This window comes from Sphaerodactylus townsendi, linkage group LG10 (genome assembly GCF_021028975.2).
Source record: "Sphaerodactylus townsendi isolate TG3544 linkage group LG10, MPM_Stown_v2.3, whole genome shotgun sequence".
In the NCBI taxonomy this organism is placed as follows: domain Eukaryota; kingdom Metazoa; phylum Chordata; class Lepidosauria; order Squamata; family Sphaerodactylidae; genus Sphaerodactylus; species Sphaerodactylus townsendi.
The window spans coordinates 1,648,888-1,674,371 of record NC_059434.1 but is presented as its reverse complement, the minus strand read 5'-3'; the positions used below and the strand labels follow the sequence as shown (position 1 = coordinate 1,674,371).

The following is a 25,484-nucleotide window of genomic DNA, read 5'->3' as shown; positions in this document are numbered from 1 at the left end:
GCAATGGGCTCACTAGCCCAGAACGGCACTGGGGAGGTGTTCAGCATTGGCGGGGCGGCTGCCTCAGCTGGCGAGCCTGCAGCAGGCTTGTCAGCCTAGACTGGCACTGAAGGGTGGCTAGTAGAAGAGCTCTTTGGAATTTGGCAGGAAGAAAGTGAAGGATTCCCCAGTGGCTCTTCAGCCTCAAGTCACAGCAACCCCCCTGCTTTCTGGTCGGGAAAAGAGTACCTGGCTGCCATAACCGGTATCCACGGAGTCAGCTCATCGGAATGATTTCCAATTAACCAGTCAGCTTCTCGAAACAGAGAGTTTGGACTAATTGCACATTCCTAAAAGAAAGCAAGACGTGACTGAGAATAAAACAGGCCTCGGATTAACAGACTGAATTGTTCACACATGAAGACGAGTCAATTAAATTCAAATGCTAGTAAAGTTGCCTACTTGTGTAGTCAGTTGAAATCTATTACTGCCAATATTATTCATACTTTATTTTTCTAAAATATTTCAGACTGTCACAAGCTTTGTCCCTTCAAAATAAAGCTTGTGACAGTACTTCAAAATCAGTTTACAGCTGCACAAAGGACACACACATTTTTGATCAGTAAATAGTGACATAGTTATTTACTCAACAGCCTGCGGCCCCAATGTTTACACAAGGACTGTTTAGTTCATTGCCCTTCTTGCCATCTTTGTGCCTGCTACAGCAGAGTTCTTGTAACAGGTACACAAATCCGTCTAGCCTGGGCAGATTCATGCCTCGCCTCTCCTCCAAACTATACAAACATATCAGGCTCTCTTAGACTCTGTCTGTCAAATCACTGGTCCACACAGTCTACCTTCAACCAAGTTTCCAGCCAATGAAAGCTGCAAAACCGGACCAGCAATCCCATTAAATGACTCACGTAAGAAACAACCACATACGCTTTCTGTAGATCCAATAAATAATATGGCTTGAATGCACATGTATTACTATTCTTCAGATGTATACAGATGCTATTGTAATTAATAAAATATTTAACACTTTTAAATATATATGTCCACCATCTTAGGGAGACCTTAACTTTATTCCAGCTGTGCATGATGTCACACGCAGAAGCTGGTTTCTTGGAAAGGATTTTTACCTGGCCATGATGTCACATGCTGAAAGGGGCACATAAGTCTTTGTAGCAGTTTGGAGTGCAGGCACCCCCACTGGATGCAGTTTATGGTGGCTATCAAGGTGCCCATGAGCTTGGCTAGTTGCATCAGAGAAAAGAACCTGCTCTTTTAACACTGCTGAAGCTTTCAGTACAATCTGTTGGGCCTTGGCTTCTGGTAATGAAGTGAAGTCTTTATTTAAGGCCAATGACCAAATACAATACAATTCTCCAATATAGCAAAAACATCTACAACAAAATAGCAAATACAAATCTCTCTCCAATACTCCAGCCAGCACTATCCATATATATCTGAGAGGTCCAATCAGACTTTGGAACAGTACCTAAGGTGTTATGTGAACTATCAGCAGGATAACTGGGTCGACCTGTTGCCCTACGCGGAATACGCTTACAATAACTCGGTTCATGGTAGTACGGGCAAGACTCCTTTTGAAGGGGTCCATGGTCATTCAGCTCCCCCTCTGCCCATGCTTCAGTCGGGGGACGCCCATGGACCCGAGGTTAAGGAATGGATGCAGTCCGTTGCTGATCAATGGCCTCCTATTTTGAAAGCACTTCAGGAGGCTAGAGACTCATACAAGCGACAGGCCAATAAGCGTAGACGCGACTTCCCCCCTAGTGGTGGGAGATATGGTGTACCTCTCCACCAAGAATCTCCGGGACATACATTGGCCCTCAAAACTGACTGCGAAATATATTGAGCCCTCTGAGATTGTCAGGGTGATAAACAAAGTGACTGCTGAACTGGAATTGCCAAATGCTTTGCATAAAATACACCCTGTGTTTCATTGCAGCTTACTGAAGAACATGTGTTCCCCAGATGTCTGGCATCCAGAGAAGAAGATTCCTCCTCTGGTCCTGATTAATGGAACTAAACATTATGAACTTTCTGATATTCTTGATTCTTGCGTCTATCAAAACCGCTTGCAGTATTTGGTCTCTTGGAAAGGTTGTTTACCTGGGCAGAATCAGTGGATATTTGCTGAGAATGTTAAAGCCTCCCGCCTCGTTAGAGCTTTTAATCAAAACTGCCCAAGCAAGCCGGGGGGGAGGGCCCTAGAGGGAGCGGAATGTCAGGAGGCCTGTTATTATGGGGATTTTGCTATTGCTGATTTCTGTATGCTGGGGGTGGTAGAATGGGTTAATTGCATTTCTAACTGACTTTCAACTGTCTTCTGTATGAAGTTATACTGTACCAGGTGCTGCTCAAGGTCTGTGCCTGGCCATCTCTACTGTTATCTCTTTCACAGTTCCTTTTGGGTGCGCTTTCCCAGGATGGGGGGTGCAAGCTGCTTTAACTACTGGGTTTTGTGTGGGCAAACCTCAGTTCTGGCATGACCAGAGAAGATCCTCAATACTCAAAAAACAACTGTTCTTATACATGAGTTTGTTTCAGTTTTTGGGATTCTGACAGGGGGGCCCTATCTGAAATTATCTTATTGGGAGCGAAGTGCAAGTGATAGATATGCTGGATAAACATTTTGGTTAGTTTAGGGGCCGATGGGATGGTAGAGCAAGGAATAAAATAAGCCTCTTTCGAAAACAAGTCCACCACCATCCAAATCACCGTCTTGCCATGGCTCTCTGGCAAATCCGTGATGAAATCCATAGAAACTACTTTCCAGGGGGCGTCAGGGGCTGGAATAGGCTGCAACAGCCCCTGCGATTCACCTGGATTATTTTTTGCCATGGCACAGGTAGGGCAGTCCTTGATATCTGTCTCAACATCCTTCTGCGTAGATCGCCACCAAAACTGTCTACTCGGGAGGTGGAATGCTTTTACAAAAGCAAAGCGACCCGCCGCCTTGGAATCGCACCCCTGCTGGATGATTTGTTTATGAAGGGCAGGTGGTACAAACAACCATTCATCCTGCCTCCACAGACCTTCACGACACACTAGGGAGGGGCCACCCTCCTCAAGAGGCATGAGGTGTTTCCCCGCCTTCAAAAACTCCGACAACAATTGAGTTGGAGGAGGTGCTCTGAGGGCCAGCTGTGGAACAGGAATGGCCGTTACCACCCTGGAGGTGGGTCTGAGAGCGACTTACCACCAAACCCAGCTGGGAGGGTGTGAGCACAGTCTGCGGAGCCCGTAGCTCCACCTCCCCCGCCACCCTGTCCGGGAGGTGGGAGAGTGCATCTGCAAGGCAGTTAGATGTGCCCGGGAAAAAGTGCACTGTAAACTTGAACTGGGAGAAAAAATCAGCCCAGCGCAACTGTTTTGCAGACAAACGACCAGGCATGCTTGAGCAGTCAAGTTTTTGTGATCAGTCCAGACCAAAGGGGTGTTCTGCCCCCTCTAACCAATGCCTCCAAGTTGGCAGAGCTTGTTTAATGGCTCCAGTCTCCTTATCACCCACAGTCCAGTTCAACTCAAGATGCAGAAAACTTTGGAGGAGAGCCGCTCCCAAGCTTTATTGGACATGTCAACATGAACAACAAATGGGAGGGAAGGGTTCGCATGCTGTAGCACCGGCTCAGTCGTGAACACTGTTTTTAAAGAATCAAAAGCCTGGAGTGCTGTGTGGTTTCCGGGCTGTATGGTCATGTTCTAGCAGCATTCTCTCCTGACATTTTGCCTGCATCTGACAGGTCTCAGACCAAAGCAAAGTTATTGTTCTATGTATTGTATGGTACTTGTGATGTACACCGCCCTGCAGGGGCGTAACGAGGCAAACTGTAGCCCTAGGCAAAACCTGAGTTGGATGCCCCCCCCCCCAAATGGGCGGCCGCTCCACCACGACCAATTTTTTTTGCACCAGGACATTGGTGCGTGCAGGGGGTGCATTTTTAGACATATCAGCACTAAAATTTCAGCGTATCATCAGGAGACTGTCCTTATGCTACCCCCCAAGTCTGGTGAGGAGTTCAAGGAGTCCAAAGTTATGGACTCCCAAAGGGGGTGCCCCATCCCCCATTGTTTCCAATGGGAGCTAATCCCCAAATTGCGTGCCCTATGCAGCCCTTTGTCTGGAGTTAGGTCAAAACTCATTGGAATCAGCCGCTTGGCTGAGGGCTTTTAGATTCTGGCTGCAAATTCATTTTCTCTCGGACTGTAATTCCCTGGTCCACCGTCTGCTCTCTGACACCCATTCCAACCCCTGGTTTTCCATAATTGAAGAAAAAATGGACTGTCAGTGGATTCACTTTGCCCTTTGTCCTATTCAGAAGCTTATAGAAAATTAAAAGGTCAACTATTGGATAGAGAGTTCTCTACCCTAATCACCGCAGCCAAGAAAACGTGCTCCCCCCTGTATTTTTCTCTCCCATTTGAACGGGGCCACTTGGCACACTACCTGTATTGCTTAATAAACCCTGCTCAAAGGACAGCCATAATGCTTGCCAGATTTAATGTTATGCCTTCTGCCTTGTTACATGGCAGATTTAATAAGCAAGAAAAGGCTAAAAGATTGTGCCCATGTAACGATGGCTCAGTTGAATCTCTGGCCCACCAATTACTACACTGTCTCAGATTCAAGGAAATCAGATCCAAGTATGTGAATCTTACTCCTTTACATTTACCCAATCTCCCTAATTTAATTAGATTACACTACTTGTTGGACAATCCTGATCCTTCTCTCTGTATGATAGTGGCAGACTTTCTCCTGGAAATTACTAAACGCCAGTAGATTTCCTTCGACCTAACATTTCCTGTATTGTATATGCTTTTTAATCCGTTTTTATTACTGTTGTACTGTTGTCTATGCCAATAAAGGCTTGCAATGGGAGCTAATAAAAGATGGGGGCTACAGTTTTGAGGGTCCATAACTTTGGCCCCCCTGAATCAAACTGCACCAAACCTGGGGGGTATCATCAGGGCAGTCTCCTGATGAGTCCCTGAAAGTTTTGAGACTGTGCCTTCAGAAATGTGCCCTCCAGCCTGCAACCCCCATTGACAGCAATACAGAAAACTCAATGCAGAACAAAGATTCTTGGGCAAATTTGTGGGATGTTCCTGAAGGGGGCACATTTTTGGATGTATCAGCACCAAAATGTCAGGTATCATCTGGAAACTGTCCTAATGGGACCCCCCCAAGTTTGGTGCAGTTTGGTTTAGGGGGTCTAAAGTTATGGACCCTCAAAGGGGGTACCCCATCCCATATTCTTTGCTAAGGAGATGGGGGCTACCCTTTTGAGGGACCATAACTTTGGACCCCCTGAACCAAACTGCACCAAACCTTGGGGGTGCCATCATGACAGTCTCCAGATGATACCCTGAAAAGTTGGTGCTGATACATCCAAGAATGCCCTCCCTGCAAGAACATCCCGAAATTTGCCCAAGAATCTTTGTTCTGCATTGAGTTTTCTGCATTGCTGTCAATGGGGGTTGCAGGCTGGGGGGGGGGCACATTTCTGAAGGAACAGTCTCAAAACTTTCAGGGTCTCATAAGGAGACTGCCCTAGCTATACCCCCAGGTTTGGTGCAGTTTGATTCAGGGGGGCCAAAGTTATGGACCCTCAAAACTGTAGCCCCATCTCCTATTAGCTCCCATTGGAAAACATGGGGGATAGGGGCACCCCCTTTGGGAGTCCATAACTTTGGACTCCCTGAACCAAACCTCACCAAACTTAGGGGGTAGCATAAGGACAGTTCCCTGATGATACACCGAAATGTTGGTGCCAGCCTAATAACTGCGCCCCCTGCAGTCCAAAAATGGAAAACCACTAAAATACCCAAAAACGAACCCAGCATTTTGATGCCCCCCTCAAGGTGGTGCCCTGGGCAGCTGCCCACCTTGCCCAATGGGCATTACGCCAGTGCCTGTCAGAACTTCCCTGCATAGACGATGAAGCACTTGAAAGTTCTAAGGTTTTATTGCTGATGACAGGTAAAAGCAAAAGTCTGTTCTGAGCTATCCCATCAGAATAGTTGATAATATAGAACACTGTGTGCCCCCCCCCCCGTGTGAAACACAACAGACAGACATTCACTGAATCAGTTCTTCCAACCCCAAAATTACTGATAACACAGCTGCGGGAGAGAAACATAGTAAAACATCAGACAGAGCTTGGCACAGCCAAGTATCCCAGTAACAACCCATCCCCCATGACACATATTCTGACATTCTGCCTCCCTTAAGACTCTCCTCCCCCTGGTTTGATTGGGCACGTGCGATGAAATGCCTTGACGAGCTTTCAAGCTTTTGAGCCCTGACATCTTCAGCGCAGACCTGCTTATCATGCCCAGGTGCGAATCCTTTCCAAGATACCAAATACTGCAAGCGTTTGCGGAAAAAGCAAGCATCCAGAAGTTCCTGGATTTCGAAGTGTTGATCCCCATCAACCATCAGAGGAGGAGCACACAAACGATGCCACACATTGGGAGATGGAGCTTTTTTGAGGAGGCTGCAATGAAACACAGGGTGTATTGCATGCCTTGGGAGCAGCAGTGGCGTAGTAGTTAAGAGCAAGGTGCGTTCTAATCTGGAGGAACCAGGTTTGATTTCCCGCTCTGCCGCCTGAGCTGTGGAGGCTTATCTGGGGAATTCAATTAGCCTGTGCACTCCCATACATGCCAGCTGGGTGACCTTGGGCTAGTCACAGTTCTTCGGAGCTCTCTCAGCCCCACCTACTTCACAGGGTGTTTGTTGTGAGGGGGGAAGGGCAAGGTGATTGTAAGCCCCTTTGAGTCTCCTACAGGAGAGAAAGGGGAATATAAATCCAAACTCTTCTTCTTCTAGTTCAAGCTGAACAGTCACCTCATTGATCACTCGAGTTACTTTAAAGGGCCCAACGTACTTATGGCCCAACTTAGTGCACTTATGAATGTCTCTCAAATTCTTAGTAGAAAGGTACACTGAGTCACCCACAGCCAGGGTAATGCGTCTACGATGCTTGTCAGCCTGTTTCTTTTGGGAGTCCTTGGCTTTTTGTAGGGCACATAAAATAGGGTTCCATCCCTCCATAATCTGTTGTATCCAATTCTGCAGATCAGGAGGTTCAACCACCAATTGCCCTAAAAATGGTAGGGGTTTTGCAGATCAGCCAGAAACCACCTCAAAAGGTGTTTTTCCTGTGCTACTATGAACGGCATTGTTGTAGGCGTACTCTGCATAGGTCAGCAGGTCCACCCAATTATCTTGATGATAGTTACTGTAGCACTTAAGGTATTGCTCCAATGTCTGATTGAAGTGTTCCAACTGGCCATCACATTGGGTGTGGTACACTCTCAGACCTTGTTCCATAACCAGAAGCTTCAGAAAAGCCCTCCAGAACTTTGACACAAATTGGGGATCACTATCAGAGATTATTTTGTCAGGAGCTCAATGGATCCGGTATATGTGCTGGATGAACAACTGAGCCAGTTTTGGGGTGGATGGGATGGTACAGAAGGCGATAAAATTAGCCTGTTCAGAAAACAAATCCACTACCATCCAAATTACAGTTTTGCCATGACTTTCCGGTAAGTCGGTTATAAAGTCCATAGAAATCACTTTCCAGGGACCATCTGGGGCTGAAATAGGCTGTAACAGTCTCTGGGGTTTGCCCGGAAGGTTTTTGGCTGGGCATCCTTTCACATAAGCCTCAGTATCCTTTCTCATAGAACGCCACCAAAACTGTCTCTGTACAAGATGAAGTGTTTTCACAAAACCCAAGTGATCAGCTGGAATTGTGCCCCTGCTGGATGATTTGCTTACGTAGCGCAGGCAACACGCACAAACAGTCACCAGGGAGGGACTGCCTTCATCATCAGGAATGGGGTGTTTTCCCGCCTCCAAAAAATCAGACAACAGTGAACTGGGAAGTGTAACAACGCCAATGGTAGGCGGTGTCGGAATCGGCAGGCTTCCCTGAAGGCAGGCCTGGGAGCGAGTCACTGCCAAGCCTAGTTGGGAGGGTGTGAGAACAGTGTGCGGGGCCCATAGCTCCACCTCCTCATCCGGGAGGCAAGAAAGCGCATCCGTGAGGCAGTTGGTTTTGCCCTGGAAGAAATGCACTGTGAACTTGAAATGGGAAAACAAATCAGCCCAGCGCATTTGTTTGGCAGACAAGCGCTCCAGTGTACTCAGCGTGGCCAAGTTTTATGGTCCATCCAGACCTCAAAGGGATGTTCCGCTCCTTCTAACCAATGTCTCCACGTAGCTAGTGCCTGTTTGATGGCACCAGTTTCCTTATCACCGACAGTCCAGTTCAATTCTGATCCAGATAATTTTTTTTATAAGTACGTACACGGGTGTAGTTTGTTATCTGGGCCCCTTTGAAGAAGGGCAGCCCCTAAAGTTTTATCCGAAGCACAACAAAGGGAAGGGAGGGGTCTGCATGTCTCAAAATCAGTTCAGTGGTAAAAACTTGATTTAAAGAATGAAAAGCCTGCCGGCAGGCTGGGAACCATGGCACGGATGTACCGGGACGAGCCGCCTCAGGCCCCTTGCCCTTAGTTCTCAATAAATCCATTAATGGCAGAGCCAGTTCAGGAAAGTTCAGAATAAAGTCACGGTAAAAATTAGCGAATCACGGTAACAGTCACAGCAAAAATTAGCTGCTTTCTAGTACCTGGGGCTGGCCAGCACTGCACATCTTCAACTTTTGCCAGGTCCATTTTCAACCCAGCTGCGGAAACTCTATAGCCCAAAAAAATCCAACTTGGATTGATGGAAGGCACATTTGGATAGTTTAACAAACAACGAGTTATCCAATAGTCTTTGGAGCACTTCCCTCACCAAACAAATGTGGGATTGCTCATCCTCAGAGTAAATGAGAACATCATCCAAATACAACACCACTCCTTTGAACAGCAAATCTTGTAGCACATCATTAATCAAACTCACAAACACTCCGGGAGCTCCACTTAACCCAAAGGGCATTACTTGGTAGTCAAACTGTCCATAGCGGGTGTTAAAAGCCATAAGATGTTCAAAGTCTTCAGAAATGCAAGCCCCATAGTAAGCTTCCCTTAAATCCAATTTTGTAAAAATGCGCCCCTTCCCTAGGCTCGCCAATAAGTCCTTGATTAGTGGAATGGGGTATTTGTTCAAATTGGAAACAGCATTGAGACCTCTATAATCTGTGCATAAGCGAAAGGAGACATCCTTCTTTTTTACAAAGAGTACCGGGGTGGCATAACTGCTGGTGGCTTTCAAATAAAGAGCCTAGCTAAGTTTTTGTCTAAAACCTCCCTCACTGCAGTGTCCTCCACTGGGCTCATTGGGTAGAGCCATCCCTTGGGTAGTTTAGCTCCGGGAATCAACTCTATTTTACAATCCGTGGCCCGATGTGGGGGCAAGGAGTCACATTCCCTTTCCTCAAAAACAGTACTTAAGTCCTGGTAGGGGTTTGGAATTTCCAGTCCTAGCCCCTCCACCACACTGGGGTGCATAAAGCAATTCGTACACCCAGAGTCCAGCAGCGCTTGTACCAGCATTCTGGTGTTTTTTGACTGGTTGGTAACAGTCATGGGTTTTCCCCCGACACTCATCCTGTCGCCATTCGTTGGCACATTCTCTGGAGGTCGGGCTGACGAAACCAAACCAACCCCTGTCCCTTCGCCTTCTGAATCCGCAAAGGAGGGGTCAGTTTCCAGGGCCATTTTTGAGCTCCCTTTCTTGGGTTTGCTTGGTTTGTTACTGGAATGCTTCGCTGGTGCAGGAGTGGCGGGGTCTTTGGGAGCTGGTTTTGCCAGACAAATGGCTGCCAAATGTTCATTATCCCTGCAATACAAGCAAAGGCCCAGGCGCCTCTGATGAACATAGGTTGACTCTTCTTCAACAGCCGTTGCGTGGCTTGTGGGATCCAGAGGATGCCTGGGCTGCGGAGCGAGGTCCAGGGGGCTTCAGTTCGAATGATTTGATTACCGACGTTCTGGCATTGGCATCACCTGCTAGCATGATCCAATCCCTCAGATTGGTTCGGTTTCCACTCATCAGGACCCATTTTCTCAACTCCGGGTTCAAAGCCTCTGTAAATGCATGCACCAGAATTTGATCAGGCCAATCTGGAATTCTACTAGCCAGGGTACGGAACTGTTCAGAAAACTCCACAAATGGCTTATTCCCCTGCGAATCTTCATGATCTCCCTCTTAGCTTGCTCTCCCATAAAAGAGTTTTCGAACCGACTGTGGAACCTGGGTAAGGTACAGAGTTTGTCTGTCAATGGAACAGGTCCACGTTCCAATCAGCCGCCGCTCCCTCTAACAGTGTTCCGACATCATGGACTTGCTGTTTTACTGTGGTACTATTGGCCATAATCTTGCATATGGAATACAGTAGTAGTTGTGGCAGGTCATTGAAGCAGACTGTCATCCACCTCCTTGCAGGTGCAGGAGGGGGCATGGGCATAGGCAGGATCTGGATCTGTGGTACAGGAGCTGCCAGCAGTGGCTGCCCCTGAGCGCCAGTTCCCGTTGGGATGTTCCCAGTTGGTGCTGCACCTCCCTCCCCATTTCCATCCGCAGGCTTATTGATCATCTGAGTCAGTCGTACTTCAGCGGATTGGGCTCTACCATGTAAAAGTTCCATTTCACGCTGCATTTGCAGGAACCTTTCCTCATACACAAGCTTTCCCCTTTCCTAGGGATCCACCGCCCCGGTACTGTGGCAGATTCTTTATTGGACTCCTTTTCTTTATCCACAGATCCCGCTGCCACCATGCACGCCATTAGGGCTGTCCACCTTTGCACCCTGCATTTTACTTTCCGGGTGTTGCACTCATCTCTGATTCGGATAAGTTCCTCCCAATGTGACCCAGTGCTGCAAGGATCTCCCAGTTGGCGTTGATATCCTCCTTACCCACCCGACCCTTCCCAGGGTCATCCGGAGCACCCCCCCCCATAATCCGTCAAATGAGAAGATTTGTAATCCACAGGATGGCCCCCATAGGCCCAGTACCATTCATCTTGAACATCTTCTCCCGGATCCGACCACGGTATCGGTTTGTAATCCACAGACCCTTGGCCCACCACCCAACTGCCAAAGGGCAACGAGTGCGCAGATGGACCCCCGCCAAAACCAAACGTGCTACGGCGTGGTACTGTCTGCTCGACCAAAAGAGCTGCAGAAGGTATTCCAAGCTTCCTCCTTCTCCACGGTCAGAAGCATTGAAAGCCTCTGTTCCATCATGGGGTTAGGGACCTCAGACAGAGGACCCCCAATCAGTCCTTGAATAAATGCCAAAATCGCTGATAAAACATGTGCAACCTCAGCTGGTGATGGAAGCATGAGATTGGCCACTTTTTTTTTAGAGAACAGGCTTAATGTCAGAACTCCCCTGCATAGACAATGAAGCACTTAAAAGTTTCAAGGTTTTATTGCTGATGACAGGTAAAAGCAAAAGCCTGTTCTGAGCTAAGGTTACAGATAAGACAGCTGCAGGAGAGAAACATAGCAAAACAATACAGAGCTTGGTATAGCAAAGCATCCCAGTAACAACCCATCCCCCTTGTCAAACATCCTGACATGACCACCGCCCTCTGGGCATCAGCTTCTCCTGCCATCAAAATCCACTCCATGAGAGTTGTTGGATTTCTGGCCATCAACACCCATTTTCTCAGCTCTGGGTGCCAGGCTTCAGTGAAAACATGCACCAAAACCTGGTCAGGCCAGTCAGGGATTTTGCTTGCTAGGGCACAAAATTGGTCAGAAAATTCCACAAACGCCTTATTCCCCTGACGCATTTTCATGTCCCTTTCTGCCTGCTCCCCAAAGAATGGATTTTTGAACCGTCCATGGTGAGCCAAAAGAAACGCAGGAAAGGTGTGTAATTCAGGTGCCTGGCGATGAAACAAATCAACGTACCAGTAGGCCACAGGGCCCTCCAAGAGTGCCCCCACATTGTGAACCCGTTCAACTTCACTGCAGTATTGGGCTCTGTAGTCTTGCACATGGGCATCTACTTGAAACACAAAATAGGGGAGATGTTGGGGAGATCCACTGAACCGCACCGTCATCTGACATCGGGGAGCCAGGGCTGGTAGAAGCACAACCTGGATCTGTTGCACAGGGGGTGCCAGCGCTGGCTGCCCTGGCACCCCAGCCCCTGGCTGAACAATCCCAGCAGTTTGTGTCCCAGCACTGGCCCCACCAGCACCACCTCCTTCAGGAGCGTTCCTGGCTGGGGCATTTGTTAATGCAGTCAGCTGCACTTCAGCATTCTGTGCCCAGGTCTGCAACCACTCCATTTCCTGTTGCATCTCGCGGAACCGAGCCTTGTACTCTCTTCGCTCCTGGGTCCAGGGGTCAGCCTCACCACTGGTGTCCGAGGCTGTACCTTCCTCCACCACACCGCTTACAGGTGGGGCTGACCACACGTGGCTTTGGTGCCACTCCACTCTGGATTCCACCGTCCGAGGATAGGTCCCAGTACTGTGAACCCAATTGCGTCTGTCAGGATCCACAGACTGCATTAAATTGTAATCCCCAGGATGGCATTTACTAGCCACATGCTAAGAAGGCTGCGAACGCAATTCAGGGTTGGTCCATTGCAGTGTTTTATAATCCACAGGCTCCCAGCCGGGCAGACGATTACTGGAGGACAGGTTGCTCAGCCTGGTACCCCTAGCCAAGCCAAACATGCTCCTTCGAGGCCCCGCCACTTGCTGCACTAAGGAAGCTGCTGAAGCAGCATCTGACTTCAGAGCTTCATCCTCCTCCACTTTGAGGAACGTAGAGAACATTTCTTTCATGGTGGGGTTAGGTACCTCCGGCGGAGAGCCTCCCGTCAGTCCTTGAAGAAAGGCTATAATTGTCGATAAAACATGTGCAGCCAGCGATGGAAGCATGAAGTTGGCAACTTTTGGAGAACAGTCTTAATGTCAGAATTCCCCTGAATAGAACATGAAACACTTGATAGTACAAAAGCTTTATTGCTAATGACAGGTAGAAAGCAGAAGACTGTTTTGAGTGGTGTGGAAGAAAGGCATAACAGCACAGAGCAAAGGCAACAACCCCCATGACACAGAACCTGACAACGGGCATTTTTCCCTTGTCTCCTCATAGAGGGGGCAATTTTAATAACACATGTTCTATAGTTTTAATAACACATGTTCTATAGTTTCTACTGTATTCAGAGAGCAAGAACATAACCTTGCAGCATAAGGTATCTTTTGATATTTCCCTTCTAAAACATCTTCATCCTGGAAAGAAGTGACTAGTGGGGTGCCACAGGGTGTTTTTTTAAATACCAAAACAATTGTTTTATTGTATTTTGGAATGCTAATAAAGGCTTGTCTATTTCTAAAAATGTTTTAAAAAAATACCAAAACAAAATCAGGGTTTATTGTGGGCTCAATACCTGATTAGTAATGTACTTCTTACAAGGTCAGTAGTATTCAGTACCAATTTAGTAAATGTAACAATTAGTTTTTCCACAAGCAGTTTATGCCTCAGCTGTACTTTCTGTTTAAAGATACTATTTTCTTACATTTGCTTCACTTAGCTTTTTGCTAAATAAAAATATGAGAAAGTCAAAAGGCCTGTTGTCATAATAACAACACATAAGGACCGATCCAGCATGAGCACCACTTAAGATGGGATGGATCCAAACTCCCCTTTGCACATGAAAAAGCACACAACACAACACACACACCCCAACTCATTCGAGTTCTGGGCAGGATTCCACTCAGTGGTGGTACTGAAATTTTGGACTTCATCTTGTTTATCATCATCATCATCATCATCACCACCACCACCACCACCACCACCACCACCACCACCACCACATAAGAACTAGCCTGCTGGATCAGACCAGAGTCCATCTAGTCCAGCACTCTGCTACTCGCAGTGGCCCACTAGGTGCCTTTGGGAGCTCATATGCAGGATGTGAAAGCAATGGCCTTCTGCTGCTGCTGCTGCTCCTGAGCACCTGGTCTGTTAAGGCATTTGTAATCTGAGATCAAGGAGGATCAAGATTGGTAGCCATAGATCAACTTCTCCTCCATAAATCTGTCCAAGCCCTTTTTAAAGCTATCCAGGTTAGTGGCCATCACCACCTCCTGTGGCAGCATATTCCAAACACCAACTCACCACGCATTAGCGTGGAAGTGTTTCCTTTTATTCCTCCTAAATCTACTCCCCAGCATTTTCAAGGGATGGCCCCTGGTTCTAATATTGAGAAAGAGAGAAAAATTTCTCTCTGTCAACATTTTCTACCCCATGCATAATTTTATAGACTTCAATCATATCCCCCTTCAGACGTCTCCTCTCCAAACTAAAGAGTCCCAAACGCTGTAGCCTCTCCTCATAAGGAAGGTGCTCCAATCCTTCAATCAAGTCATCGTCGTCGATGTAGATTTCACAGCTGCCAGATATTTAGCTGGTTGTTGGCCTTCATTACAATTCGAGCCTCACCCAGAGGCCTAGGAAGTTGTAATGGTGTAGTATTCGTGCGGATCCCAGCAGGACTACCTTCTGAATTTGACAGATATGAATGTTGTCAATTCGAAGATGTTTCAAGTGCTACCCTAGTGATTTTGGGATGGTGCCCAGCATGCCGATTACCACTGGGATGACCTCAGCTGGTTTGTGCCATAGATGTTGAAGCTTGATTTTCAAATCGCGTGTTCTTTTTCAATGACCCGGTGTCACTGGGGACTGCTATGTCGATGATGGTCACTTTCTTGTCTCGATCACGGTGATGTCTGGTGTATTGTGTTTCAACACTTTGTCCGTCTGGATTCAAAAGTCCCACAGGATCTTGACCTTCTCATTTTCCATTACTATCTCTGGACAATGTTCCCACCAGTTCCTAGCTGTTCTTATGTTGTAATTCTTGCATAAATTCCAGTGGATCATCTTGGCCACTGAGTTGTGTCTCTGTTTGTACTCAGTCTGGGCAATCTTTTTGCAGCAGCTGAGGACATGATCTACAGTTTCATCAGCTTCTTTGAACAATCTGCATTTTGCATCATCTGAGGATTTTTGATTTTTTGGCCTTGATCGAATTTTGTTCTAATAGGCTTGCTCTTGGGCATGTGCTAAAATCAGGGATTCAGTTCCCTTTTTCAGAGTTCCAGTTGTTAACCACAGCCAGGTCTTTTCATTGTCCACGCTTGTGCTTCTTTGATTTTCTTCTCAGGAATTGGCCGATTTGCAGTGCTTTTGCTGTGTCGTCAGCTTTCAGGTCCTTTATCATTTTTTGAAATCACATTTTCGCAGGCTATTCTTGTTTGGTTTTCTGGGTTTGCGTAAGCAAAATGTCTGTTCTTTCACTTCAATCAATAGCTTGTTCTTGGCACTTTCTTCTACATGAATCGCCATTTGCATGCTTCTCCTCTTCCACTGTTTGCTGTACTTGCAGTAAGCCCCTGCCTCCAGATCTCCGGGGAAGGTATAATCTATCAGTATCACTGCGTGGGTGTAAGGTATGGTGCATTGTCGTAAGCTTCCGAGTTTTTCTATCCAATGCTTCCAACTCAGCCTGTGTCCAGTTGATGATTCTCACAGTATACCTGATGACAGGTATGGCCCAGGTGTTGATGGCCTTGATGGTACTCCTGCCGTTTAATTTAGATTTCAAAATTTTCCTGACCCTCTGGGTGTACTCTCTGCTGACAACAGTCTTCACTTGCCCATGCTTGATGTTATCCAGCTGCAAAATGCCCAGGTATTTATAAGCTGCCTCTTGGTTGCACTTGATGAGTTGGCCATCAGGCATTTCAATCCCTTCACTCTCTGTGATCTTGCCCCTCTTTATTGTCTCAGTAGCGCACTTTTCCAGGTCAAACTCCATTGAGTTTTATTATTATCATTATCATCATCATCATCATCATCATCATTATTATTATTATTATACAAAATACACTGCAGTCAGGTATCACTGTCGGTGTTGGTCTACGTCACCATCAAGCCCCAGCCAGGGGCCTAGGATGTTGTGACATATTGGCGAAGGATGTTTGCGGAGCCCAGCAGCGCAGCTTTTTGAAGTTGACAGATGTTGATTTTGTGAATGTTAATTGGTTTCAAGTGCTTCCCCAGGTCTTTCGTATACAAACAAAGTCCTGCAGCAAAACACACCCAACATTGTCATCGTCGAACCAGAAAAGGTGTGGATCAGTGATATCACGATACCCAATGACAGTAGGGTCAACGAAAAACAACATGAAAAGATCACGAAATACCTGGATCTAAAGATGATTATTATTATTTATTACACTTTTATACCGCTCACCCCTGATGGGCTTTGAGTGGTGTAACACACCACACTGCATTTTGATTTATTTTGTATGTAATAAAGTTCATGGTTGTTGTCAAAGGAGTTAATTTCAGAGAATGCATTTGTAAAAAAACAACCAATCCAACCACTCAAGTTTGATCAATAAAAAATTGTAAAATTGCACAGAACATTTTCAACACTACCTCCAAGTGCGTTTGGGGCCCATACATGTCCCATATTTTTCTTCTTCTGACATCGACTCCTTTGCCAGGATGCTGAAAGATTCAATGTGGCATTATTCATTAAATTACATTAATCATATCTTACAATTCAGAGACACCTCTTTCCCCAAGAACAATACAAACAGTGAGCAGAATTTCACCCGGTTCTCTGAAAACCTAGGGAGTGTGGCCAGTGCTCAGTCATGAAAGGGGAAGCTGAGGGCGGGGCTGGTTCTCTTTAATTGATGCTGAAGTGAAGGTCGAGGAGAACATGGAGATGCCAGCTTACACCCAAACTGCATGTCTTGCTTTCTCTGCATGAAGTGAATGTCAGCCACTCACTTCTACAGGAGAATAAGATCACGGCTGGGATGGAGGCTAAGCCTGACCCATGCTAACCGCCATTTCTTGGACACAGCTCTACCAATTGCCTACAGCTAAATTTGTCCTAAAGAATATAATTTGAGCCAGAGATTAAAGCCAGCATCAGGTTATGTTACATGGTCAACCTATGACAGAGCAAAGGGATGGAATATTTTATATAATACGTGCTCCAGCACTGAGCTCTGATAGTCAAAACAGGCACACTTGTGCCTTTTTCCACCATTAAATAATTTTTCTCACATAACCACCAACGTTCTGCCACGTACCCCTGGGAACCAATGCTCTAGGGTTAAACACTAGCACAGACTTGAGAAGAAAACCTGTAATCACTGCAGGAACTACCAGGGAACTTCTCCAACATGTATCTGGAAAGAAGCAGACTATGGGAACATAGATCCAACAATCCCACAATGTCCCATCCCACTTCACGTCACAATGGCCAGAGATGGAGGAAATGTTTCTCCAAGCAAGTTACCCCTTCGCTGCTGAGGATGTGGACCAGAAGACCATTTCCACAACCCAGGTCCACAAAAGACTGTTTACTAGACATGCCTTTTGCAGCTCTCTCATCTTCCCAAAGGATCTAGGAAAAAAACAAAATCTAAATTTTAGAGACACTAAAGAAAAAGAGCACATATTAATCAGTATCAAATTATCAATACACAAAAGGGAATACGTTCTTATTAAAATGACGCGATCACAGTTAAGAGGACACATTTCACTTTTCTGACAAGAGGATGCAAATTAAGATTCCATGGAACCAAAGAAAATACGTTTTAAAAATGCACTTAGCATCTCTGAGATCAGATGAACCTTTGAGCTGGTTCTGCAGGACACTTCTTGTATGCTTGTTCCACCCAGGATATATAAAAGTACAGTGCCACATAAAGACAAAACTAACGAGTTTTTATAGCGCAACGTATTTCTAACACACACTCTAACAGTTTATCAAATAGTCTCCATGTACATATAAACATTTATAACCATTGTGCAGCGCAGTAATTTTTAATACATTGACATTTAATACATCAATGTATTTTAATGAGAAACAATTTGTTAAAATTGATACTTAAAATAACCTACCAACAGATATGCAGCTATAGCAACATCTTCATATACAAATTTTTGAGGATCCGTCACTTCAGGCCACACCTGTAGAAAAACAAAAGATAGAGACCTGGAATTAATTATCAGTATTACATACTATACACTTATCCTGTTTCTCTATACATCTTGCATAATCAGTCAATCCTCCATAGAAAAAAAATTTTAGTCACTGGATCTCAAACTGTACCTGTCTAGGTAGGGATGGGACCTCATTTTCCAAAATTCCCTTTCTGAGACAGGAGAGGGTATGATGGATCCTAAGAACCCTGGTCCCTTCTTTCTGACCAACAATGATCCAGTTGTTGAGCTCTGGCAAGCCATCACAACTGTCCACTAAGCAGGCAGCACTTCCTTTTGAAGCCAGGAAACGGTGGGCAAGGGTGAGTTACACCTTGTATGCTCCTCTTGCTCCTTATCTGGAAAAGGGTGGTGTTTTCCCCACATTTAATCAATCATAATCCCCTCCCAGAAAAATTACAATATATTGGATATTCTCTGAGACCATTAGCCCTCAGTTACTTAAAAGCTAAATCTGAAACCAAGTGAAAGATCTGGGTTCTGAACTTCAATAAGACTTGTCACAAAATACCATCTTATTAGAAATAAGAAATCTGTGTTAATTTATTGATTTCCAAATGCAGGAAAGCTTTCACTCTGGGCTGTTTCACCTGATCTTTTACAAGGGAGATAACACGGTGTGCCATTCCATGAACATATATGCCATTGTAGAAATGGAGAAATGAAATAGTCGGCAAGTTCTACTGGACTGCCACTTCAATGACACTCAGATTTTTATCATTGATATCCTCAAAAAAAACAAACCCTGGAAGATGGAGGAATGGTATGCCTCCCTTCTAGCAGACCTTGACGCTGGAAGTACAGATATTACAGAGACATTGTGTTGAATTTTTGAGTTTATTATGATTGACACCTAGTGGTAGAAATTTTTCATGGAAACTTTAATTTGGGTGAACCTATAAAATACATGTTTAGTATATGGTCTATATTTGACTGCCTACTGTGCTGATTGGTAAAACTTTTTGTATTGGAATTATGGATAGAACTGCTATCAATGTTAATGTTTTTTAGTAAATATTTTTGCAAATGTATGTTTCACCCAGCTAGTCCATGACTGTAATAAGTGGTGGATTCTGTTTCAGATTCATCATAAGCTACTCTGCTCCAGGTTATATCCGTCTCCCAACATAGAGAAACAGAAATGAAACCTCCAGAACTGCACACAATTCCCCGGTTGTGACATGACCAAAGCATATGGTCAGAATCCCAAAAACTGAAACAAACTAACGTAAAAGAACAGTAGTTTATTGAGTATTGAGGATCTCCTCTGGTTATGCCAGAACTGAGGTTTGCCCGCACAAAACCCAGTAGTTAAAGCAGGCTGCACCCCCCATCCTGGGAAAGCGCGCCCAAAAGGAACTGTGAAAGAAATAACGGTAAAGATGGCCAGGCACAGACCTTGAGCAGCACCTGGTACCAAATAACATCACACAGAAGACAGTTGAAAGTCAGTTAGAAATGCAATTAACCCATTCCACTACCCCCAGCATACAGAAAGTAGCAATAGCAAAATCCCCATAATAACAGGCCTCCTGACACATATACAGTGGGACTGTGACATCTTGTGATGTGGATGTTACCAGTGGTGGGATTCTGCAGGTTTGAACCACTTCGGCAGAACAAGTTGTAAACAACCAGTTGTTAAATTATTTTAATCCCACCACTGGAACTGGTTGTTAAATTACTTGAATCCCATCACTGGATGTTACTCCTCTGTTGGTACACCCCAAGATCGCATTAGCCTTTTTTGTCACTACATCACACTGGCTTACTGCCCACCTGTACCCCAAGATCTTGCTCACACACACTGCTACCCAGAAATGTATTCCCCATCAACACAAACAGCACTGGAAGATCAATGGGCAGGGACTGGGAATAGCCATGCCAGAAGGGGGGAAAGAGGAGTTTTTGCCTGGAGGGATGTGTGTGCCTGAAATGACCTGTGCCGCAACGGAATCCTCTGCACCACCACCCGCTGACCTGGCCTTCCTGTCTTATTCCCAGCATGTGAATGAAGAGGCAGGGGGTACAATCTCTACGGCCACCCAATCTGTGGTTTGAAGACCACTGCCTTAAATCATACTCCTAGATTTTTTTCCCTGGGCTTGGTCACTCTTTCAAAAGTCTTCATTCCATTAATAGCCTGTCAGCATAGATGGCTCTAGCAACATTGTGTTAGTACTCAGCTATCCAAGAAACAGCATTCTGTGAACATCCCTGACGGCAGAGGCATCCCAGCCATATCCTCTCCCACTCCTACACTCATGCCCACCCAGGCATCCAAACCAAGGAGAGCAAAATAATGGCACCATGCTGAAGGAATGAAAAATAATGGCACCATGGCACCATGGCACACAGAAATGAAACCTCCAGAACTGCACACAATTCCCCGGTTGTGACATGACCAAAGCATATTGTCAGAATCCCAATTTCCATGACAAACTGGGCTTCGGCATTTCACTTTCCAAACTACAGCCATCCTACAAATTGTTTCACAGATGCCACCTAAAAGCTCAAAGGGAAGTTTGCAGTGAGAGAAATGACTTCGTTGATGGGGGACCAAGAAAATGTGGGGCCACAATGCAAGCAGCTCCAAGCACAGATTGTCAGTCTAGAACACAATGCCTGGTCTGGGGTACCAATTCCAGCTGGCACCAGCCACATTTGGCATTAGACCTGAGTCAAGACCCAGTTCCATTTGGATGCAGCCAACTGCAGTGGGGGAGAGAGAAGAGGTGCCGCAAAAAGGTGAGCTGAGGACAGCACAAGAGGCTGCAGCCCTCCCACCCGTGACAACTGGCTAAGGAGGTAGTCAGAACCCTCCTCCCCCTACACCAGCTCCCTCTCCACCTCGCAAGGACTGATTCAGCTTCGGGAGAGGCAGGCACTAATCATGAACTGATGCTACACATGGAAGAAACAAGCCAGACTCCCTTAAAATCCCAATGCCACCAGCAAGAGAAAAATGGATCTTAGACAATCAGTATCTTTGATTCGAAGTTCTTAAACAAGGGAACAGATGTCCACAACCTATCCTGTTTACAATAGTTAATACATAACCCATCATCACTGAAATAGATGCCTTATAAAGATGATTCCTGTTCACTGCAACACCTCCTTCTATTACTGATGTATTTACCATCATCATCATTTTTCAGCAGAGCTGTAAGTCCCAGCAAAAATTCTACCTTATATTTTAAAAAAAGAACCTTCCTTTAAGGGATTTTCTTCATCTTACACAGCTTAGCAAAAATTAGTACAGCTGCAGCTACATATTATGCAATCACCTGAAACCTTTTAAGGATAGCCAGGATGGTGCCCCGGTTAAGAGCAGCAGATCAGCCATTTCAGAGTGGGCCTGGCCCATCAACCAAAGGAATAAAAGCCAACTGAGCTTCATTCCCCACAGCTGTATAATTTCTGACAAAATTAGGAAACACAACAACCAGGGCAGGTTGATCGGAGATTTTATGCGCAGCGGCAGCCAAGGGCCAATCCGCATGTTACAAAGTCAGAAAGCAGCTCCTACAGCAGTTTCAGGCCAGAAAAACTCTACCTTCTGGAGAGAAGTGACTCGTGGGGCACCGCGGGATTCTCTTCTGGACTCAGGATGATGCAATAGAGGGCATAGTAATCAAATCTGCAGATGACACCAAATTAGGAAGGGTAGCTAATTCCACAGAAGACAAGATCCCAATTCAAAATGAGTGGGACAAATTAAAGAGCTAGACCAAAACTAACAAAATGAATTCCAACAGAGATAAATGAAAGACTTAGGTAGAAAAAATGAAACACAGAGATATGAGATGGGTGATATACCTGGCTTGACAACGTGTGAAAGGGACCTGCAGCCTGTTTTAGCTTGAGCTGTGGGCCAGGCACATTTCTCTTAGCAGTCTCTCAGCCCCACCTATCTCACAAGGCAAATAAAAGTTCTCAACTAAACAAATAATTTTGCTTACCTTTACGATTTCTTTGTATTTTTCCTTTAAATTTTGGTAAGAGTTGTTGTATCTAGCCAGAGAAATCAGAGAGAGTGTATTCTTAAATTCACACTTTTTTGTTTCCAGGGACCATTTAGCCAGTTTAGCCAGCAGTTCGTTTCCAAGCCATGTTGTCTTGGGGTAAACAATTCCATCTGAAACATAGTTTTCTGGAGATGGTGATAAAACTGAGAGAGACCTTTAAACAACATTAAAAAATATAGATCAGCTAAAACTCCAGCTAAAACACTTGCACACAGCCGTGCCACATGTCACCCACATGACATGGAAATCCTAGTTATTGTGCAGCAAGACTGGTAAGTGCCAAGAAGAGAACCTCCTGATGGCACAGATGCCGAGGACCTTAAGCACACTAGCCGAGACTTCTAGGGCAGGTGGGAGATGGACATGAGGAAGAGGAAGGACTAAAGGATTTGTGTGTCGCCTACTTTAGTTTACTGTATATACTCGTGTATAAGCCGAGGCACCTAATTTTACTGCCCAAACCTGGGAAAACTTATTGACTCGGGTATAAGCCAAGGGTGGGAAGCCAGGAGGCAGAGGGAGCTCCTTATTGGGGCAGTGACATCAGGGGGAGTCACTGCCCAAATAAGGAGCTCCCTCTGCCTGCCCTCTAGCTGGGCTTTGTCAAACCCAGCAGGCAGGCAGAGGGAGCTCCTTATTTGGGCAGTGACTCCCCCAATGTCACTGCCCCAATAAGGAGCTCCTTCTGCCTCACAGTTTGAGGAAGCCCAGCCAGCCGGGGTGCCTCGGGTTCCCCCCTCACCCTGGAGGAGGGCAGCAACAAGGGGCTTCCCGGAGGCAGGGAGGTTGTCCCAGCCTGCTTGCCATTGAAAGAAAATGGTGACTCGCGTATAAGCCGAGGGAGCTTTTCTCAGCCTTTAAACAGGGCTGAAAAACTCGGCTTACACGGGAGTATATACAGTAATTATGTTCTTCTCCTAGTCAAGATAACAGAAAGGAAAAGCTGCACTCAGCACCACGTCCAGGCTCAGAACACCTGTTTGTTTCTTTTGTAAAAAGATGTCCTTGGGAAGAAAGCTTAACGAAGCACTTGGTTAAACTTAAGCTCCCATACTGCATTTTTTGCTGTGAAGTCATAACTCAGTCATGGCAATCCCATGGGGTTTTCAAGGCAAGAGACATTCAGAGGGGGTTTGCACATTAAACCTATTAAAAGATTCGCTAAGATTTGTTCACATAACACCCTGCCACATAGAATAACTTTGCTTTGATGTGGCCCTATTAAATAGTAATTTCATTTAAAGTAGGGTATTATTAAAGATGCCCACACCTGGATACTCCACGTTAGCTTGATCTTGTCAGGCTAACCTGGAGCAGCAGTGATGTAGGAGGTTAAGAGCCCATGTATCTAATCTGGAGGAACTGGGTTTGATTCCAGCTCTGCCACCTGAGCTGTGGAGGCTTATCTGGGGAATTCAGATTAGCCTGTACACTCCCACACACACCAGCTGTGTGACCTTGGGCTAGTCACAGCTTCTCGGAGCTCTCTCAGCCCCACCTACCTCACAGGGTGTTTGTTGTGAGGGGGGAAGGGCAAGGAGATTGTAAACCCCTTTGAGTCTCCTGCAGGAGAGAAAGGGGGATATAAATCCAAACTCCTCCTCTTCCTCCTCTTCATATCTCAGAAACTAAGCAGGGTTGGCCTTGGCAAGTTTTGAGATGGGAGGCCTCCAAAGAACCCCAGGGCGTGACACACAGGCAGGCGACAGCAAGCCTCCGCTGAACATCTCTTGCCTTGAGTGCCAGGGGAGCTGCAACAACTACCCCCCAAAATAACCCTAAAGACAATGTAAACAACCTAAACAAATCCTACACATTTTTTAACATAAAAAGTACAGTGGGCTTTAGAACAAATAGCTAAAGTATTGCTTGGACTAAAGGATACACAACTCATAACTAAATGCTGCAGTACACAACATGTAATAAAACAGGTCTAATAAGGAAAACTGCAGGGAGGTGGGGTGAGGAACCTTTCCCGAACTCACCATTCATTAACTTTTCTGTGTAGAAGTTTAATTTGATAAATGTTGCACTCCTTGATCTTGAATTTCCCTTCATGGTTTTGCTCCAGTGGCAAGAAGGTTACAGTCCCATTAAAGACATCTGTAAAGATCGACAGTAGCTTTGTTTATACACAAGTTGCTGAGGTTAAAAATAAAATAAATGATACATGTTATAACATTCAAATTCTACTCAGAATTTTATGTTCTAAGTATTTTTGTTACTTTTATCACACTGCAATCCTTATAACTAAGGGACAGGTGAATTTTATTATTTGTTATCCCCACCTTGCAGATGATACATTGCAGGTGAGAAAGGGGAATTTTATGCTGTTTTTTATTATTTCACTGACAAATAAATAAGTCGCATAAAAATATTTAGGCTGCTTTATTCTTCCAGAGAAGCCCAAAGTGTCTTAGAAAGAATTCCAAACGACAAAAATAAATAGGCAGACAAAAAGTCCACACCCACATTTGTATCAGGCCAGGTCTGCCAAGTGAGTTCTTGCAAGTGGCAGATAGCAAGCTGCTGGGTTGCCAACTGCCTGGAGAAAACAGTTCCTGCCCTTCAACAGAGGCACGCAAGGCAAAGTGTCAGCTGTCCCCCCGCCTTCTGTTAACGGGGCAGAGAACTTTCTCCGGGTCTGCTGGCAACCCTGGTTGATCCTCCTGCCCTTCAGCTGCGCGGGTTCAAGACAGGCCGCAGGGGAGCCGGTTTTGGAAGCCGCAGCGAGGTCCCGGGCGGCGGCGGCAGCACTAGCACCAGTCCCCGTCCCTCCCTCACCTCGGACCACCAGCTCGCGGGCGGGCGCGGGGCGGCCCTTGGGCAGCAGGGTGCGGAGTAGCGCGTCCACATGCGCGGGGCCGGGGCCGAGGAGGAGCGGGCCGAGGGAGGAGCAGCGCAGGGCCTGCCAGGCGACGTCCAGCTCCGAGCTCGCCGCCCGGGGCCCGCCTCCTCCTGGCCCTGCTCCTGCGGGGGAGCTGCGGGGCCGGGGCATGGCGCGGGACTCCTCCAGGTGGGCGCCGGAGAGCCTCTTGTTGGCCACCTGCGGCTTCTCCAGCCACACGCCCACCGCCGCCCAGAAACCGCCGGGGAGGCGCGCCGCCCCCTCCGCCAGGTCCAGCACTGCCGCAGACCCCACGCACTCCATGGCGTCGCTGGCGGCGTCGCGGGAGAATGACGTCTAGCGGCGGCGGCGTCGCTCCCCGGCAGGCCGGGCTTCGTGCGCGAAGGAGCTTGGGAAAGCGAGTCCGCGGCCTGCCCTGCAGTGGAGGCCAGCCACGGATCCGCCTGGCGAAGGGCGGGCGCCAGCTCCACCCCTTCCCCGGCCCCCCCCTACCCGGCTCGGAGGAGGAGGAGGAGGAGGAGCGTATCGGGGCGGCGCGCGGCCAGGTGAGGGGAAGGGGGGCGGGTGTTGTGCTGC

At 46.5% G+C, this 25,484-nt stretch overlaps 2 protein-coding genes across 5 annotated transcripts in view; one reads left to right on the top strand and one right to left on the bottom strand.

Moving 5' to 3' along the window:
* The window catches only part of TRMT44 (tRNA methyltransferase 44 homolog), a 40,520-nt gene extending 15,044 nt beyond the window's left edge, over positions 1–25,476 (bottom strand). For 2 of the 4 annotated variants that reach the window (XM_048509720.1, XM_048509721.1), the window contains exons 1-7: positions 24,845–25,476; positions 24,046–24,163; positions 21,995–22,214; positions 17,931–17,999; positions 17,323–17,430; positions 16,446–16,517; positions 229–329 (exon numbers count right to left, since the gene is read on the bottom strand). In XM_048509720.1, the coding sequence (XP_048365677.1) occupies positions 229–329; positions 16,446–16,517; positions 17,323–17,430; positions 17,931–17,999; positions 21,995–22,214; positions 24,046–24,163; positions 24,845–25,211 (1,055 nt within the window). In that variant the 5' untranslated portion in view covers positions 25,212–25,476. The remainder of the gene's footprint in view (positions 1–228; positions 330–16,445; positions 16,518–17,322; positions 17,431–17,930; positions 18,000–21,994; positions 22,215–24,045; positions 24,164–24,844) is intronic. The other 2 variants (XM_048509719.1, XM_048509722.1) reach the window with 2 other exon arrangements.
* Positions 25,248–25,484, top strand: part of ACOX3 (acyl-CoA oxidase 3, pristanoyl) — a 77,616-nt gene continuing 77,379 nt past the window's right edge. The window contains exon 1 of the mRNA XM_048509537.1: positions 25,248–25,453. The gene's annotated coding sequence lies outside the window, so the exon portion shown is untranslated. The remainder of the gene's footprint in view (positions 25,454–25,484) is intronic.